The sequence below is a fragment of the Ruditapes philippinarum genome, unplaced genomic scaffold (genome assembly GCF_026571515.1).
Source record: "Ruditapes philippinarum isolate M1 unplaced genomic scaffold, ASM2657151v2 ctg1276_1_1_1_1, whole genome shotgun sequence".
NCBI lineage: Eukaryota > Metazoa > Mollusca > Bivalvia > Venerida > Veneridae > Ruditapes > Ruditapes philippinarum.
The window spans coordinates 29,955-50,812 of record NW_026858480.1 but is presented as its reverse complement, the minus strand read 5'-3'; the positions used below and the strand labels follow the sequence as shown (position 1 = coordinate 50,812).

The 20,858-nt window shown below is 33.1% G+C and overlaps 1 protein-coding gene across 1 annotated transcript in view; it reads right to left on the bottom strand.

Annotated features, from left to right (window-relative positions):
• Positions 1–6,090, bottom strand: part of LOC132753289 (neuropilin and tolloid-like protein 2) — a 64,506-nt gene extending 58,416 nt beyond the window's left edge. The window contains exon 1 of the mRNA XM_060743743.1: positions 5,552–6,090. Within this exon, the coding sequence (XP_060599726.1) occupies positions 5,552–5,576 (25 nt within the window). The 5' untranslated portion in view covers positions 5,577–6,090. The remainder of the gene's footprint in view (positions 1–5,551) is intronic.
• Between the last annotated feature and the right edge of the window lie 14,768 nt (positions 6,091–20,858).

The window sequence follows — 20,858 nt, the reverse complement described above, 5'->3', positions numbered from 1 at the left end:
CGTTAAAAACAAAGTCACTTTTGAAAGTTTTAATTTACTCATTACAATGCACATTATAAATGTCATTAACTTTAATTTAGATAATTTTAACTTCTTTTCATCATTTATTACTCTATAGATCTTAACTTCACATAGGAGTTATCCTTCCCTATCTACGTAAATAAATATGCACTTACAGATTTTAGCACTAATTATTCAGATGCCTCTCAGGAATGTGCTCAAGCTCATACAAACATGCTTATGCCCATGGAAAACAAAAATATTCATGATCATAATTATGTTAAGTGCATTGGCTTTTGTCCGCCAAGTCATTCTTACGGGAGGGCTTTTGTCCGCCTTGTCATTTTCACGGGAGGGCTTTTGTCCGCCTTGTCACTTTTTGATGGGACGGCTTTTGTCCGGGAGGGCTTTTGTCCTACACTTCAATCTTAGATTTGACCAATACACCGTTACAATCACTGGTATATTTTTAAGCTTACTTGGTTAAAACGTAAAAAAAAAACAGAAAAAAAAACATGTAAACCAACAGGTTTGTTTAATTATAAGAAATACAATGTAGAGATTGTAAATGGCGTTATTTAATCAGCATGGCATAAAACAAGTAATTCACACAGAGTTTTATAGTGTCTGTCGTTCAACAAATCCCTGTTTTCTTTGCTTTCATATAAGACGAACTTGTTAAGAAATTAAAATAATAGCTTTTTTAAATTTCGAAATGATTCTTATGTTTGGCTTAACTCAGTCGAATATATTTTCAATTTGAGGTCATAAAATCTCGTTCTTAAAGATTTTCGGACCATGTACTAACAGAAACCCAATGTAAGGATATAAAACGTTTTAGATTCAATTAAAAACATATATATTCAAGATTTAATCTAAACATATGGTATCATTAGGTGCACATTTCCAGAATTTTGATCTTTATCTGTAAACTGTCAAGCCAATTCCGAGGAAAAATATTATTTATGGACAGGTAAGATAGCTGTGTGGATCAAAAAAATGCCCAGTGCAATCAATCGTACGTTTAACAGGAGATAATACATTGATTAATGACTGCGGAATGGGTGAATGATTTTTCAAGAGTTTAGGTATACTCTATTTGTTTTATGTGCTTAGAAATGCAAACGTGAGTGGAATAAACACAGTTTATGTTTCTAGCGAAAATAATAATGAGCATTTGTCAGCTGTGTACAATTTGAAGCGGTGAGAAATGGGTTTTATTGTACACAACTAAAGACGTTGTCCAGGCCAAAGGCATGTCAGGTATGTCATTAAGCAAGGAAGTTAGTTCATCAAGATTTGTGAATCGTGAGCAAAATAACTCAAGGATAATAAAAATATGGCACATAAATCATACTTATGGCACAATATAAACTTGATTTTCTGCAAATCATGTTTTCAAACTGCCTTCTCAGGAAAAAAAACTGTGTGGAAATCATTTTGCAAATTTTCAAAAGATTTTAATTTATAGTACCTACATGTCTGTGAATTTTCATAAGTAGGTACAACATTATAAAACTTCAAGTATCTGTTTCAAATGTAGTATTATTTTTGATTTCTCAGAAGAAACAATCACCCTATTGAAAGATCAGTATAGAAATTTTGTCTGAGTTATGTTCGTTATTTGTCTTTAAAACAAAAGAACATTAAACATACACTACACTGTACAACAGAACTTATTACTTTAATAACATTTTCCCAAAAACTTATTAAAGTTATATAACAGCATAGCATCAAGTGTGTGAACATCTCTAATACAATAGATAATAATATTAGGTAAACTTAAGTATATGCCAAGTCAACGTGAACATCCACGTAGTCTGTCCTGACGCTGTCAACAAGTCAACGTTGACATCCACGTAGCCTGTCCAGACGCTGTCAACAAGTCGACGTGGACATCCACGTAGTCTGTCCAGACGCTGTCAACAAGTCAACGTTGACATCCGCGTAGCCTGTCCAGACGCTGTCAACAAGTCAACGTGTACATCCACGTAGCCTGTCCAGACGCTGTCAACAAGTCAACGTGGACATCCGCGTAGCCTATCCAGACGCTGTTAACAAGTCAACGTGGACATCCACGTAGCCTGTCCAGACGCTGTCAACAAGTCAACGTGGACATCCATGTAGTCTGTTCAGACGCTGCTATCAACAAGTCAATTAGTATGTCCAGTCGCTGTCAACAAGTCGACGTGGACATCCATGTAGTCTGTTCAGACACTGCTGTCAACAAAGCGACGTGAACGTCCATGTAGTCTGTCCATACGCTGCTGTCAAGCCCACGTGAACATCCATGTCGTCTGTTAAGACGCTGCTGTCAACAAGTCAACGTGAACATCCGTGCACTCAGTCCAGACGCTGCTGTCAACAAGTCGACGTGGACATCCATGTAGTCTGTCCAGACGCTGCTGTCAACAAGTCGACGTGAACATCCACGTAGTCTGTCCTGTCGATGTCAACAAGTAGGCGTGAACATCCACGTAGCCGGACAACCATGTAGTCTGTCCAGATGCTGTCAACAAGTCAACGTAGAAGGCCATGTAGCCTGTCCAGACGCTGTCAACAAGTTGACGTGAACATCCACGTAGCCTGTCCAGATGTTGCCAACAAGTCAACATAGACATCCATGTAGTCTGTCCAGATGTTGTTAAAATGGCTGCATAATTTCAATATTATAATCATTTTATCTAATAAACTTTCACTGGACAATTCTAACTTTTCAACACAAAGGCAGTGTAGGAAAACTTTTGAAATTGTTAAAATCTTAAAAAAATACCTCAAATAAGATACGTAATTATTGTAATATCACTAAAGAGTTATACATCTAGCAGAACTTGTGTTTATTTCTTTCTTCTTATCTGAGTTTATTGATGAAATAGAACTTATCTTGGCACTTCCTGATTTATTTATAAGCATGCGTGTTTTGTACAGGTGCATGCCCGACGTTTGTCATTCAACCAGAAATGGGCTTATCAGCTTACCTGGGGTACATACGGGCGAATCATTGATAGATATGATTATTTCAAAAGCTGTTAAGGGGTCAACGGTATGCAAAAAGGTGTAACATGCCGAATAACAAGGAGGGTTATCAAACTTTTGATTTATTAAAGGCATTGAACGTCATATTTACAAAACTATGTTTCGTCTCTATTGTTTCTTTATTTAAATATATTTCATCTTATTTTTATAGTGTGTTGAATATTAGTTAATACTATGTATTGTTAGTTTTTCTGTATTTATTTAGTTTTTCATTGAAAATGATACATATCAAGTGGGTTTTTAGGGTATACTAGCAGTTTTCATTATTTATGATCCGTATTCTTTCAATTCATAATATAAATTTATAGGTGTGCCATGTAATGAAAGGTTTTTTTTTTAATCAATATAGATACCGAATACATGTTAATTTGAAAGAAAACATAGGATCAATAATTGTTATTATAGTATTATTATTATTATAATAATTAAAATAGTTTTTAACTTTAATTTTTAGCCTAAAGTAATTATTTTCTTGTTTGACTGTCCTTGTAATACTATCGAGAGGCTCTAGAGTTTGATACACTTAAGGGTGTGTGCATAAAACAGGTTCCAGTCACATGAAAAGTTTTAAAATCTTATTTCACTCAAACAGACACGTCTATTTTGATACACTTCAACATTTAAAGATATGCACTTTTCTTTTATCAGATCAAAAGACTGGCATGTGATACGCTTTTCTCTGAAAAGGTCATCTTTTTCAATGAACTTCAGAATTTATGAAAGGCATATCAATTCATATCTACTACATGTCTACGATTGTGCCTGTCATAATTTTTTTCTTTAGTAAACAAAACGGTCTACATTTTCTACTTTTTCAAGTCATTACATTGGGCAATGAATCAAGTAAATAACGGTGATATGTGCATGACACAAAGATGGATAATCAATGAACGTCAGTAAAACAACGTCGTTTGAATTCAGCAAGATAGTTTACATCATAACAATTTAATAGAGCATGTATTGTTTTTGCAGTTTTTAAATGTGTTTAAAATTATACTTTCTAAATATAAACATAAAGATAACATTACTTGTATTTGATCTTAAACGATTTAAACATGATACTTATCATTATTAACTTTAAAGTGATTGATAAATATTTTCAATTCTTCAATCACCAACTCAAGAAATAAATAAATAAATAAATAAATAAATAAATAAATAAATAAATAAATAAATAAATAAACAAACAAACAAACAAACAAATAAATAAATAAATATATGCATGAATGCATGAATGAATGAATGAATGAATGAATGAATGAATGAATGAATGAATAAATTAAATAAATAAATAAATAAACTATGCATAATTTAGATAACATATATTTTGTCTTTCAAATAAAAATCCTTAAGTATGAAACACTTGTCCTTAGTTATTGAATTGTTTAACACGTTTAAGCAAGGCATTTTTGTTGAAAAATGTAGAAGTAAAATATTTTTTCTGTTAACATAATGCAATGTTCTTAATGATGTAAAATAAATAAGCTGGTCGACAGTACAAAGACACAATAGAAACATTGTGATGCATAATGATGTTCTTAATTATTAGCACGCGAGAACTGGCAACAATTAGTCCACCATGTGGTCAGTAAGATAATATCCTGTCAATTACGGAAATTTCCTTCAACTACGGTGTCTGGTTCGGCTCATTACGTGACTAATCGGTAAATTACGTAATCTTATCACTAATCATTATGGCTCTTAAGGTGTAAACTCGTTTGATATTATCTAGCGTATAAATTAGTTTCCTTAGATCAAATATAAGATTTTCCACGCTGATATGACAAAGGCATTCGTAGATTTAAGTTTAATTGTTTCAAGACTAATTCGTAAAAAACGACGACAGCTGTAATGTAGACTTGTTACATTTGAAGACATTCTCTAAGTTTATGTGTTGTTCTCTCCTGTAAAGGAACCTTTTGTAAATGTTATCCCATGCCGTAATCCGATTGTTAATAAAAAAAGTTAACATAAAATTCTTCATTATTTTATAAGATTAAAAACATTATTTTATAAGATTGCAAAATCTTTTCTAAATATTAAAAAAAAAAGTTTTTTTAATTATTTACAATGTTTTCACTTTTCTTTCGTTGTGAGGATATATGATAAAGTATGATTGGTATTAGTATCTTGATTTGGAAAGAAAGACAAATTTATTCTTGTATTTTATTGAGTGACCCTTCAAGTTATGTTGTAAAATAGAATAACGCTATTATGGTAATTGACTATCTTTATGATATTCACTGACACTTTCGGATATTCTCTAAATTTCTTGATTTTATTCTCCTTTTCCTGATGTTTTCCATTATGTAAAGGAAACAAATTAACCAGTTGTTATGTCCAATAAGCTTCTACAATTTTCTTTTTGTACAAGTTAATCATGTTTAAAGCAGTATAAAACATAACTATCACCACGCAGATTAAGGAAGAAAACAAATACAGAGTAAACATTATTTATTTGTGGGAACAGATGTCAAGTGTTAAGCTTAAAGAAATATTATAATGAAGTACGAACCTGTTTTACTTGTAAACAAATCCATTTTGTATCCTTTGTTGAATATTCAAACTAAACACTGAGAAATTAAAAAAATGTCCTTTTATATTTTTATAGTTTTCTTCATTTACTTTTGTTATTTCCTAATAACTTTATAAGCACATCTATAGAATTCACAGTATTCCATACCTGAACATATGTTTCACCAATAAATGTTTTAAACAAACAATTGAAATGCCGGAATCCTTATATAAATTTTAATTTAAAGTTCTTTTTCGGAAGTAAGTTCACAAAAAGCTTCATCAAAACCTGTCAAATAGTTCCTTTTTTATTCTAATATTTAAATTTTCACTGCAAAAACATCGATATTCTTTGATAGCTACTCCGTTTTCCTTGTTTATTTTTTATATTTTTTGTATACTTAATTAAAAAGATAAAGTTCTCCTTTCAAACAAAGCTTACTGGATTACAGAGAGAAAAAAAACAAGATGTGCCTGCCGCAACTGGCAGAGTGGAATATTATCCTCGACGCTTGATTAGTATAAATCGAGTGATACAGGATATTCCAGCAAGGCGGTATATACAGAATATGTTCAGGTTAATGTTTGCACATATGTACTTGCAGCTAATCAGGTTTGATCTATATCACATTAAAGAAAAGAATGGCGTTTTTATAGGATTACTTTGAGTGCTTATTAGTTTCAGATAAATTCACAATATTTATTGAACTTATGATAAGCCCTTTATATTGTATAGTTGTAAGGTCTCTATAGAAATAACAAATAAACAAGAATAAGATAGATGCATAATTTTATCCATTTATTCTATAATTCAAGTTTATAAGACTAAAATACACATTGAACGCGTTTAAGATATCAAACTTTTTTTTTCCAAGGGGACGCTTCTAGTATAATAACTTAAGTACATATATATAATCACTATTCGTGCCATATAAACATATAAGAATGCAAGTAAAAATCCGCAAACAGATGTAGTAAGCTACGATCTACTTGGTTTTCCTTTTCCGTGCATTGTTTACTTTAAAAGTAAAGCAGTAAAGCTTAAATTTTCGTGACAAAAAGTCAGTAAACAGCATGAGATATCTAAAATACCGGTCACAGACTTTCAGAGTTTTTATTCCTTATCTTAATATAGAAGTCGTTTTATTATAGCATTTTTTTCCAGCCACTTGTTAATTCCTGATATAATCGCCCTCTTGTCTCAACATGGATTGTATGGCTATAAAGGAGTCACACAAAATGAAAGAACTTGTAAACAAAAGCAATATAAAACTTACTAGAAATAATGGAGAGATGAAATCCCACTGAGATGTCACGTTTTGCCTTTTTCGTATTGGTATCTTTCTTACTTGTCTCTTTATTTCTATTTTCATTTATGTTTTACCATTATTTCTTGCGATAATCCTGGATCAGCAGACGATAATTTTAAAATGTATTCTGAAAATTATGAATGTTCAATATGTTTATTTACTCACATTTACCATGATTGTTTTCGTAAAACAGTACTATGATAAAACGTTCTTTGTACTTTTTAAAAAGGCGCTTCGACAGAAGTCTAACATTCCTTACATCCCTTCATTGTTCTCCTTTCGTGAAAAACAAAAAGATGGATAAAATAGTTAGATACGGACTAATATAATAACATTTCATATAAGTCTGAAATTAAATTTCAGTCAAAACCATTATATAGAAAGAGTGCTGTAGATGTACATGAATATATAAAAAAGGAAACGTAACGAAATCAAAAAGAATGTGCAAAAATATCCTCAGAATACGGTATCCTATTAAAAATTGCTTATAGGCCGGCAGTAAAACTTGAATCATAAGCTTGGTCCCACCTGCCATTATATAATACAATAGGTACATTAGTTATATAGAACATTATTTAATCCGAACAAGAAGTAAAAGTAAAAGTAAAAGTTATAGTATGTTTTAAATGTAATTCAATCAAATACTCGTGGTTGTTTTTTTTTTTTTTTTTTTTTTTTTTTTTGCATGAACGTACACTTTCTACCTGATTTGCTTTGAAGAAAGATGTCGTCTGTATGGCTTTTTTCAAATGTAAAGGTTTATGGCATAAGGTCATTATCAAATTGTGGCGTTGTCATAGAATGAAATAAGCTGAAGACTTGATGGTTTAGGTTAAAAGGCTATCGCATGATGTGTCAAACAGTTTCAGAAGCTTTATCTGGCTTTGTAACACCGCACTTAGGGGTCCAACGCACTCTGGGGTCTCAATTTTGACCCCAAAGTGCATTACATCGGTATATGTGCATTTTTAACATCAGACAAACGACCGCACTTTGAGGTCATAAAAATTCAATCAATATATGAATGATCTTGATAAGTTAGTGAAGAACTTTTTTCTCTCGCATTTTCCATTTATTTTAAAAGAAAGTACACCTTTCATTAACTCCATTGTTTTTTTTTTAGCTTATTGAACCATTGTCCCGTCTTATCATGTCGGCTAGTAGTGATATTTTGTTATTTAGTAACATGTTATTTGGGACAACAACAAAACGATATCATACTTTACCTAATTTTATTTTATACTCATACATAGTGGCATATGTAATTTATCTCACTGAGTAATGTCTTAGTTAATCTTGGCATTTTGTGGGCACGACTCCATTAATAAAAGCCAAAAGGTTTGGATACCGGGCATACAAAACCCTATTAGGGCATCCACAGCAAAGCAAACAAATGACACAAAATCAAAACAAGCAAATGGAACAAACTGTATAAACTTTTCGGCCGATTTTTTTTAATTATTTGATTTTATATAATTATTGTTTTTTTATTATTATATACTATTATATAAGTGTCTATTTGGAAAGGGCTGTTGATTGGTGATCAGTTATTATTCCATGAATATGCACCACTCAACCCACCCGCTGAGAATTGAGAATTATGAAACTTAGGTCAGTTCTTTAGCACATCTAGATAATGTGCAGAATTTATATGCCAGGTGTGCCGGCTCAAGGTCGGGGTCAAACCTTCAGTCCAAAGGATAAAGACTTCTTCCTTTAGGACATTGAGTACTTTTGTTATGGTCATTGGGTTTACTTTTATATGATTCTACATGATCATTTTAGTGTTTTACTTATTTAACCTTTTGTAACCATGACAACTGTTAGAATTTCACTTGGCGGGGATTCATTTTATTTACACTGTCTCGTTTATAGGAACATGGTGGGCTAAGAGCGGGATTGGTGCACCATTAACCGGTTTAAACTCCCCAGCAGTCATTATTATGCTGCTGACCGTTCCAAGGCGGCGCCCCACTCTGTTCCTCAGATGTATGTCTATGTTGTTTCATACTGTTTTGGTGACACTTTTGCTTGTGTCCTTTGTTGTTTTCTCGTCTACGGTAACTATCTTCCCCATTGCCTCTAGTTTTTATTTCTTTGATTAACCCCCCCCCCCCCTTCCCCCGGTCTCCTGTCCCCTTCCCCTTTGTGGGCCTTTTATTATTTTCTTTGAATTCCTAATCAGTTATAAATTATTTATCATTTAATGTTTAACCTGTCCGTGCTCTGTCTTTGCCCTGTCCTGTTTTTGTTTGGGGTCCTCCTGGGCTCCTTGCCATTGGTTCTTGTTGCTGGGTCATATGGGGGTTGCGTTCAATGAACGCCGCCTTTCCTTGTTGATCTTGTTTATCATATTTCATGTCCGCTCCTTACCTCCGAAACCCCATGAAGGATTTTAAGGCATCTTGTGACAAATGTTAACCACATCCTTGCCATATGCAGAACCTTTCTTTGGGTTACCGCGGACTATATATATATACTAAAGTGTTGTTATGTTTTGATACCTCCAAAAATGAAAATGTTGGTATTTGCAAATGGGGTACTGTAATTTACAGGTGGCGAAGTGTTTGAAAATGGTGTTTTACAAATGGTGTAATTATCCTAACCTCTACTTTGTAAATGGCGTCATGTAAAAATATGTACGAAAAAAAAATATGTACAAAAAAACTTAAATAAAATATGTATGCAAACTAAAAAAGAATTTGTATGCAAAATTAAAAAAAGTATGTATTCAAAACTAAAAAAAAATATGTACGACAAACAAACAAAAAATATGTACGAAAAACAAAAATAAGTATCAAAAAAAATTACAAATGTCACTTTTATGCCACCGTTCAAAATACTCTAGTACAGAAATTGTGTATTCCTAGAATTAAAAGATGCTGCGAAAAATATCCCTTTCTGTCGGTCATATACTTGATAACTTTTGGTGCCATATTGAGCCCCATTTTAACCCTTTCCCTCATGAGCATAATTATTGTGAAAAATGGCCGTTTTCACTGAAACCTCCTGTTACAAGTTCAAACTGCTATGAAACTATGAAAAATGCTTCAATACTAATCAAACTTGGCACAAATGTTGATTGGCCCATTGCCCGTGCTCAGTTTTAAATTTCCTGTTACCATGGCAACGAGGGGACATCTCAAAATTGCCAAAAAAAACTATTTTGCCTCGAGTTTTTCCATCAAAATTTATTTCAAAGTGCTGCAACTTCTCAAGGGATTGAGATAGAGTCAAAGGCTTTTCAGGGTTGGTTACACGTTACCTTATGATCGACCTGGGGTCATTTATAGCCTCTCACAAGTCCAAAATTTTCTTGGCGATGAGGGGGACTCTGCCCCTTCTGGCAACCCCCTGATGTATCTTTTGGATGGGGGGCGGCGCCGAAAAATTGCTCACCTTTTTAGCAACATTTCTCAAACGAAAACATGTGTTTGGGGCCCAAATAGGACATTTTTATACTGTTTGAGGCCTAAAAAGGGGGGGGGGGGTCGAAAGTGCGTTGTTTCGCGTATATATGAGGTAAAGGGTTAAATATGTTGGGAATGAAATAAAATGCAGTTAATATTTTTTTTCCAAAGAACTATTGCAATGTTCTGGTGAAACATCAAGTTTTTCGATGGGACTATAAATAGTGATTTTTACAAGTACATTATTAGGCTTATCAACAAACTTAAGGGTTTTTGTAAGCTCCGTAACAACCGTTCGCCAGAGGCTTTTTTATGGGAAATCTAACATACTTCTTTAGAAAGAGCAAACATGAATTTTATAATGTTAAAATAATGGTATCTGAGAAATGTAAGATGCTTGTCACCTGAATAAAGTAGCGATAAGTGTGAAATTATTTGTCATAAAGGAAGTCAAAACACTGTAGTATTTAACTTCCATATAAAATACTAATTCACTATAACTGTACTCATCATTGCCAAAAAGCAACAGATGAAAAAGATGGTTCAGGTAATTGGCCAATGTTTATTTTTTGGATAATATAGAGGAACATCAAAATAAAAAAGCTTTTAAGAAAATCAAATAAAAGCATAATGGGCCTTTAAAACGTTATTATTAACGATACCCCACAACCCCTTCTATACCCCCAGTGAGAATTTTACATTATTCTGAAGCTCCGCTCTTAATGTGCGACTACTTAAATAGTTGATATTTTTAGTACTGCCTGTACGGACTACTACTTAAAGCCGCATCTACACCTAGTCAAGTTTCTTATATGTCACATTTAGCTGAATTAATGACTCTTTCAACATATTATCAGGCACATTTTTTACTGAAATGTCTTACTAAGATTTCCCAGAATTTATACCTTTGTCTATGCTAAGACTATCATATTTCTATAAAATGTGTAAATAAAAACGGGAAAATACATTTAGCTAAAAACAATGGATTTAATGAAAGGTGTACACTCTTTTAAAATAAATGGAAAATTTGAGAAAAAAATAATTTTAAGCTTAATAATTGATACAAATTCTTTATTTGGTGATTTATTCAGTGAAAGTCCTTCACTTACTAATCAAGACTATTTAAATCCCTATTGATTCTACTATTATTCAGGGCACATGTTTGTGTCTATTTAATATCTTGATTTTTTGTTTACCATTGGCTTTGACTACAATATATTATTTGAAACATAATGAACATTTATTTTCTATGACCCCAAAGTGCGGTCGTTTGCCTGATGTTAAAAATGCATATGTACCTTTTTAGCGCACTTTGGGGTCGAAATTGGACCCCAAAGTGCGTAACGCACTCTGGGGTCGGACCCCAAAGTACGTAACGCACTTTGGGGTCGGACCCCAAAGTGCGTTTGACCCCAAAGTGCGGTGTTACAGGCCTCTGTGACCGCCATTTTTTCTCGATTCATTCTTATTTTCGATGATCGGGCATCGCCGAAGTAACTATTACTCTCATAAAAATTAGTTCTTTGCACCCTAGAGTTCCTTTCGCGTATAAAATATCTTTTTGTTGAATAGTCAAAAGGAATCATCCGTTTTCAACGGAAGTAATTGTAATGTGAATAATTTTGTGTCAAACTGGAACATGCAGACGATTAAAGCTTGCAACAAAGGATTATTTAACAATTTTAACCAGTGAAACGTTACAGATAGAGTTGGTGGACAGACATCGTTATTTTCTAAATGCACTTTCTCAAAAACCATGCAAAGAATATTCTGGATGCAGAAGGATCAGATTTCACAGATCATAACCTTATAAATGTTTTCTAAATAGAACACAGCTTATTTTATGTTTATGACTGGTAGATATCATCACTTGCCTAAAGAATAAAAGACACTTAAAACTTGCAAGGTAAGGACAGTTTAGTTATTGCTTCTCTTGGTTTATTTTTGTAACAGTTAGATTTAGTTGACAAATTCAGATCATCACAGTATTATCTAGTGAAAGTTCTCCACTTACTAATCAAATATGTTGGGAATGAAATTGAATGCAGTTAATTTTTTTCCCCAAAGAACTATAAATATACTCTATTGCAATGTCCTGGTGAAACATCAAGTTTTTCGATCGGACTATAAATAGTGATTTTTACAAATACATTATTAAGCTTATCAACAAACTTAAGGGTGTTTGTAAGCTCCGTAACAACCGTTCGCCAGATACTTTTTTAATGGGGAATCTTACATACTTCTTTAGAAAGAGCAAACATGAATTTTATAATGTAAAAATAATGGTATTAGAGAAATGTAAGATGCTTGTTACCTTAATAAAGTAGCGATAAATGTGAAATTATTTTTAATAAAAGTAGTCAAAACAATGTAGTATTTCCATATAAAATACTTATTCACTATAATTGTACTTTTTGTCAAAAAGCAACAGATGAAAAGGATGGTTCAGGTAATTGACCAATGTGTATTTTTTGATAATATAAAAGAACATCAAAATAAAAAAAGCTTTTAAGAAAAACAAAAAAAAGCATAATGGGCCTTTAAAATGTTATTTTTAACCCTGGGGGGATCGATATTCTGAAGCTCCGCTCTTAATGTGCGACTACTTAAATAGTTGATATTTTAGTACTGCCTGTACGGACTACTACTTAAAGCCGCATCTACACCTAGTTAAGTTTCTTATGTGTCACATTTAGCTAAATAAATGGCTATTTTAACATATTATCAGGCAAATTTTTTACTGAAATGTCTTACTAAGATAACCCAGAATTTATACCTTTGTCTATGCTAAGACTATCATATTTCTGTAAAAAGTGTAAATAACAAACGGGAAAATGATGCATTTAGCTAAAAACAATGAAGTTAATGAAAGGTGTACATTCTTTTAAAATAAATGGAAAATTTGAGAAAAACATATTTTAAGCTTAATAATTGATAGAAATTCTTTATTTGGTGATTTATCTAGTGAAAGTTCTCCACTTACTAATCAAGACCATTCAAATCCCTATTGATTCAGGCACATGTTTTGTGTCTATTTAATACCTTGATTTTTGTTTACCATTGGTTTTGACTACACTATATTATTTAAAACATAATGAACATAAATTTTCTCTGACCCCAAAGTGCGGTCGTTTGCCTGATGTTAAAAAATGCATATGTACCTCTTTAACGCACTTTGGGGTCGAAATTGGACCCCAAAGTGCGTTTGCGTTTGACCCCAAAGTGCGGTGTTACACAGCAGTATAATGGCTTAAACCACAAAACAAAAATGTCTCAAAACGTACACGTTGTTCTCAGTTTTACATGTTTTAAGCAACCACCTTTCTTAAGCAGACAATATACATGTATAGGCATGCTACCTTTACCAAAGGGCTAAGTAATTTGTATCATTTTATACCATAATTAATAAGTATATAACCAGCATAATTTCCACACCTATGTCTTAAAAAAGTACGATACATGATAAAAACTCAACTGCGGTTGGCTCTAACTACCGATCTCTCGAACAAATTTGAACTGTCCTTCCAGGTTCAGGCGACTATATATTTTTGTTATCAATTACAGCAGAAGTAGCAGAGTTTCATCCACTTAGATTACATAGGGGAAAAACTCATCAAACATCGACAGAAAAATATACATGAAAATACCATATTTGAGTATTTCAAAGCGTATTTTATCACGTACATAAATGCCCTACTGGTTTCATAGCAGTTCATAGCAGACCTTTTTTATTTTGAATATAATTCATTACTAATAAGCAATGTTAAGCTGGGGTTTTCAAATAGATATAACTTCCTGTCGTCTGCAAATATATTTAAATGTATGTTGCAATATATGTTTAAAAGTAGTGATTTACCTAGAATGGGATTTCAGTTATTGTGCATGGGCATTCAAACTAGAGTTCCCCAGGTGTTGCTTCTAAGTGTCGCAAGTTCTCTAATGTAACTTAAAACAACAGAAAAACGTTTGAAACATATTCATCGCTGTACTATTATAACTGCTGTTTTACATAGAAAACAAATGTTTCTCTGATTGATGCAGTAACATAGATGCTTAACGAAAATGATAAAGGGCCAGAATACTGCTAGGAGCCGGAAACTGCTGGGAAACCAGTACATAAATCCCTTTACCAGTCTACGAAATCTGCGTCAAACGAAAAAAATACTATGAAAAAGAAACGGGGGTAAGAAATATTATTACCCCTCACTTTTTTCGTAATGCTAATTTCCCATAGGCCTCTGGGAGTTATTTTTACTGTTAATGCAAGTGTACCACGTGACTAAGAATTTTGTACTGTTACATAGGTAACATTATTTTTTTAAGAGGTCACGTGGTCTATTTCCTAAATAAAATGAAATAAAATGGCCGCCATTTTTTTCTCGATTCATTCTTATTTTCAACGTTAAACCCCGATAGGATATCAATTTCTCCTCTGGAGTCCCTATGACACTCATAAAATTTAGTTGTTTGCACCCTGGTGTGCTTTTCGCGTATAAAATATCTTTTTGCTGAATAGTCAAAAAGTGAACATCCGTTTTCAACGGAAGTAATTGCAATGTAAATAATTATGTCAAACTGGAACATGCAGACGATTTAAGCATGCAACAAAGGATTATTTAACAAATTTAATCAGTGAAACGTTACAGATATGGTGGACATGGGATATCATCGTTATTTTGTCAAAAACCATGCTAAGAATATTCTGGAAACAGAAGGATCAGATTTCACAGATCATAACCGTGTAAATGGGTTAGTGTTTTGTTTCCTAAATAAAACCTAGCTTATTGTATGTTTATGATTTGTAGATATCATCACTTGCTTAAAGAATAAAAGAAAAAGAAAACTTCTCAAGTAGGCCTACAGTAAAGTACACTGAAAACTTAAAAGGTAAGGACAGTTTAGTTATTGTTACTCTTTGTTTATTTTTGTTACTGTTAGATTTAGTTGACAATTTCAGATCATCTCAGTATTTTTGTTCGGGGTAATAAAATAAATAACACATGGGTTTGTGAGTAACATTAAAAATATCATTCCTTGTAAAAATACTGTTACCCTCGGCTAACACCTTGGGTAACAGTATTTTCCTTGGGATGATATTTTTCCTGTTTCCCGCAAACCAATGTGTTATTAATATAATATCTCTTGAACTAAAATTCACTCAAAACCAACATTATATATCTTATTTTTGCGCAAAGGATGAGCGTACTACATTTCATAATGACTTACAATCTCGTTGAATAATAAAAAACGCTAAAACGTGCGGTGATTTAGCGCAAAAAACACACTGGCAATAACAAAATTTATCGTAAAAACTCTGTGACATCTTCAGAGTTATCACAAGAACTCCGGGACATTTGAAAACTCGGGTATTAATCTGTTAGCCGGTGCTTTATGTTTGCAATTTTGCATTATAATTAGGTTATTATGCATGGCAAGGGTGAAGACCAGAAATAAACAGGTCAATACTTGTGAATTGGCAAATAATTTAGAAATTTTACTGAAAACTACCAGATTTGAAGCAAGAGGCGATGAAAAATGGCCTGTAATTAGTTATTGACACATAATACAAGATGTAAGACAAGCTTAATCATTAAAGTTTAATTTAGCACCTAAAACTCATTTTTGAAAGATGAAAATAACCACTTTTAACGGGTGTATTTGTAGTATATACAGATGTTTTCCGACGAACTCCGTGACAGTTATCACAAGAACTCCTGAACAAGTTATCATAAGAACTCCATCCTTCGTGTAACACTTCCTCCCCCGTGGTACCAACAGCCGGTTTAAGATTCTTTTACGAGATGGCAGCTAAAAATACATTTATTAAAAGCATTTACTGATCAAAGATCATGGTCATTCCGTGAGGATGTAAATTGTTTTACAAACTAAATATTCTTCTTTTTTTCATGATTTTCGACATAGTATATTTTTTACGTTTTCATTAGCGATGTATTGTGGTCATATCGAGCTTGAAAAGAAGTAACAGCTGTAGCCCTCACGCAACTTTACTATGATAAATGTTACTGTTACAAGTCATTTACACAGAATTTGAATTGTTTGTAAATAAGATGCAGACAAATGATGATTTACTTCACTTTATTACATCCCTATTATATTCAATTTAGGGTTCAATATAGCATCAAAACTTATCAAGTAAATGGCTGACACCACAGCATGCTCTTCGAAACATCTGCTATTTTCAAGAAAATATTTACAATTCAAATAATAAAGCTGGTAACAATTTTTGTGATATTAAAAGTTGTAAACGAATACCTGAATTCGAAGAGCATTCGGAATGACTGCTACTTAAGAATTTAAATACAAGATTATTTGATTGCGTAGTGATGTATCGGCCATCATCTTAAATATGTCAAGGTTGCAGATCGAAAATAATTTAGTACTGTCATTCAGCAGAATACAACTTTGGAACCCAAAGTGCGTTGATATGTATCATATTAATGCACTTTGGGTTCATTTCTCGATTTTGACCGATTTGACCCCAAAATGCGTTTGGCCCCAATGTGTTGTATTACTTTGCTTAGAAACAATTTAAATGTAACCCGAGAAAGCCTTTATCATGAGTCTTTTCTTTTTCTATAACTTTTATCATTTCAATCCGCATTTTAACAGTAGAGACAAAAGTGTTTTGTTTTTTACTACGAATCAGTAGTCTAAATTGCATTTACAATATTCATTAACGCAATGAAAAATATTAATGGATATGCAACCTGGAAATAGTCTGATACTTGAGCTTATCATTGGTCAAGATGTTGTGTTTTCCGTTTTCCTCTCTAGAGTAAATTGTAGTTTTTACAACAGCAGTGTTTGTTTACCTACAAGTCTCGTGACGGGCTTGTCAATACAGTGTATAAAATATTAAAATGTTAATCAAAAATAACTTTGTAATTATTAATACAAAATTAATATGATTTGCATTTTATCAGCCGCCATATATTTTGTTAATCATTCGCAAGTTACCTGTATGTCTTATCAGCAATGTGTTACTATCAATAGATTTCATAGCACCATGCAATGCACCTAATGACAGTCACGTGATTCTTACAAAAAGACAGGGAGAAATTTTAAATAATTAAACAGAAATAATGAAATAAAATAGATCTCATAAGATATTAACATCCAAATGATTTAAGTTTTTAACATTTAACACTGTCATTTCAAATATTATTCATTAATTATTTATCATAAAATAGCCACGTTCGACACTAAGAAAAAGGAAACTGTCCCTTTCAATGACATTCGGAACTGCCTCGGCTATTATCTATAATAACATTTGAAACAATACGGATTGAAAGTAGTTCTACCACGTGGTTTCAGATGTGATAATGTAAAACGAATGTATATATTTGACATCTAATGTCTGTTCCGGTACCCTTATGCTTGAAAATATGTCTGAAAACAATTTGCAATTTAGATATGCCCACTTATGTTCAATTTTAAACCAATCCGACTAAATGTGATTATGTCAACAGGTTGTCAACAGGTTGGTTTTTCGTACTTTCGGTTTTTACAACCATAATAATAAATTGTACCTATGAATTCACTTATTTTAGGTGGACTTTTACTACATACAAATGTATATTGGAAATAAACTTGTCAACAACTCCCAGAATTAAATTACTATTTGTTTACATGTTTAGTTTCTTAGCGTAGGTTAGACCGAAATACTGCATCCGTTCTGTGTATTTATACTAGTGTTTCAATGACTTATTTTTTTATAGGGATACATTATTATTAATTTTTTTTTAATTGTATTTCTTTTTAAGATTTCATTATTTCTCTATTTCATGTCATTGAGCAACGCTATTATATGTTTGAATTTTTAATATAAATAGAAAAGTAATTGTAGTCTTTTTTAATTGTTAAATTATTGATTTTCTATTTTCAGATTTTGAGGCCTTCTACCATAAGTCCCATTTACACTGTCCCGGTAATGGCCACGGTATCGCTACGGTGTCTTAAGCCGGTGAACCGGGATGTTCAGTGGTGTTGTTTTGAAAATACACATCCCCGACAGAGCTCAGGTATATTCCCGAATCATTACCCGAAATAACGGTAAGTGCCGATGCTAACCCGGTGTATTCCCGGGGGATCCCGACTAGACACGGTTTCATCACGGTCCATCCCGAAAGATTTTTCCTACTTTCAGTGACATTATGCTCATTTTTTTCAATGTCATATAAAGCTTCATTGACTATAAATTCAAAAGATTGACTATCATAATGGTGTTTGACCAACAATTGATATTAGAAAAGTTAGAAAAAGTTTTGGATAAAATATATATCTGCCTAAAATATAAAAAGACTTTTTATTAAATTGAGCGTTACAGGAAAATTCCGAAAATTTCCTTGAGGTGTACGAGTTATTTATTGTTCATGCGAAATAAATTGAAAAACTGAAATGAATTATGGCAAAATGTGAAGTTATTTCGACTTTCACCTGTTCATTCACTATATACCCTTGGATGGGCATATTGTCACTTAAAATAAATAATCCATGCTTTCACTAAACCAAATGATCCAAAGTAGCACGTCAAGTGTATATATACCTGTTCTTTTACCTTTATGCCTATTACCGACAGTAGGTCGTGACGCCACGTATAAGCGGGACTTGCCGGCAATATCCGGGACATTACCGGTTCCAACCTGGGCGTTGTCGCCAATAACCGCAATGTACCCTGGCCGTAGCCTGTACCGTAGCTCTGCTTGTTTTTTCCGTCATTACCGTGGCGACATCGTGTCATCACCGGGCTTTGCCATGCGGACATTAATTGACAGGCATCCCGGTTTACTACGCTTTATCGTATGGATGCGGTATAGATACGGTGGTTCCCCGGCAATTCCCGGTGCCAAGCCGATAGAACACGGCTCTGGGCTTCCTTCCCGATGAGTGCCGGTGAACCCTGGTTGTATTAAACATTTTGATACAACAGTGGCGATCTCCCGATTTGTCCCGGTTCACCACGGTTCGTCCCGGCACTTCACGGAAACGTTACGGCCCAACGCCGGTTTATCACGGTTTATCCCGGTGGACTTAACCGTGGCAAAGCGGGACCCGAAACCGGCACTGTGTAAATGGGGATGTAGATTTACTATAGTCGCCGGTTTCTACCGGTACCGATAATGGATTGTGCAACTGTCTGTAGTTCACCGAGATTTGATATCAAGGAACCAGGCTAAAATTAAATCATGCGTAAACACTTTTCATCTATGAAAAGCAAAGGTAAACCTAAAGGCTAACTGTTTCACATGGAACAAAACGGATTGATACTGCATTAGATTGCAATAAAACATCTGAATATTTCAAACTGTCCGTTTGTTTACGTTTAGAAACTAGGATTTGAAGATATTTAAATGTATATATTTTAATGTTTTTTGTTTTGTTTTTTAAAATTTGAAATGATTTGGATGGTGCTGTGCGGCTTCAAAAACTTTATTAGCCATCTGTTTTATAGTAAAGAGATATCTCACGTGTGTGGTTTTTATTTCTATTTTGGTTAGGTTAGGTAACGGGTGTGACGCCTTTAATGGCTTATACCTGTATACAAAGTTTATGCTCAAACTTGATTTTTATTGTTTTATTGTTTGCTTATTAAAAGTTTAGATATCGGTTAATTGGGATAAAATTAATAATGTCCAAGGCATTAGGATAAACCGTTACGAGAGTGTCAGCTCTGTCTATATATAAATAAGATACCTGTTGACTAAAGGGTACCCGTCATGTCACAGCATAAAACGAGTACTAGTTCGACGTAATGAAATTTTCTTGTCGTGATGCTTCCCCTTTAATTTCAACAACTGCGCAGATCTAAACAGGCATTCGTCTACGTAGCAATTTTTTGGTGCTGTGCACAGCTGACCAGTCCTTCGCAGCCATTTCACGCGTGCGTAAAACCACGCTTTTTGTTTGTGATAGAAATAAATGTAGATGTAAACCATAATTTTTTTATTTATTTAATTGATCATTATTATTAAACTAACATAACCTAATCAAAATGACGTCGATAATGAATATCAAAAAGGTTATATAATTTCTTAACTTTCACGATGTTTACAGAAGACCAGGTGTTCAACTTAAAGCAAAAAGCTCTAAGAAAATTGCACCAAACATCCAACAACTTAATTTCCTGCCGCTACTTACATGTAATTAATTTTTGGATAAGATGTCGCAAATCTACATAATGCACTTGTTAACAGCAATTTTGTACAATCATTTTGTTTAAATCATAAACTAAGGTATTTCTCCACCATATTAATTAGCATCTTATCAACCAATGGCGTTTACGACTGTCTTCAACACTACGTCTTAAATGTTAAATATTTTATAAATGCACTGTTTGAAATACTTCTCTCACAGAAAAATAATAAAGATCTCATGTATCGCCATTTTATAAATATTTACCTGTTTACACAGGAGACATACCCAATGCTTACATACCCAACAGAAGAAAGGAGAGGCTATCAATTTCCATTATGTGTAAACCATTTAGTATACTTTTTAAAGTGGAGTGGACACAATCTCAAATGTTGCTAAAACAACAGAAATGATATCCTTTTGATATTTTTATGAA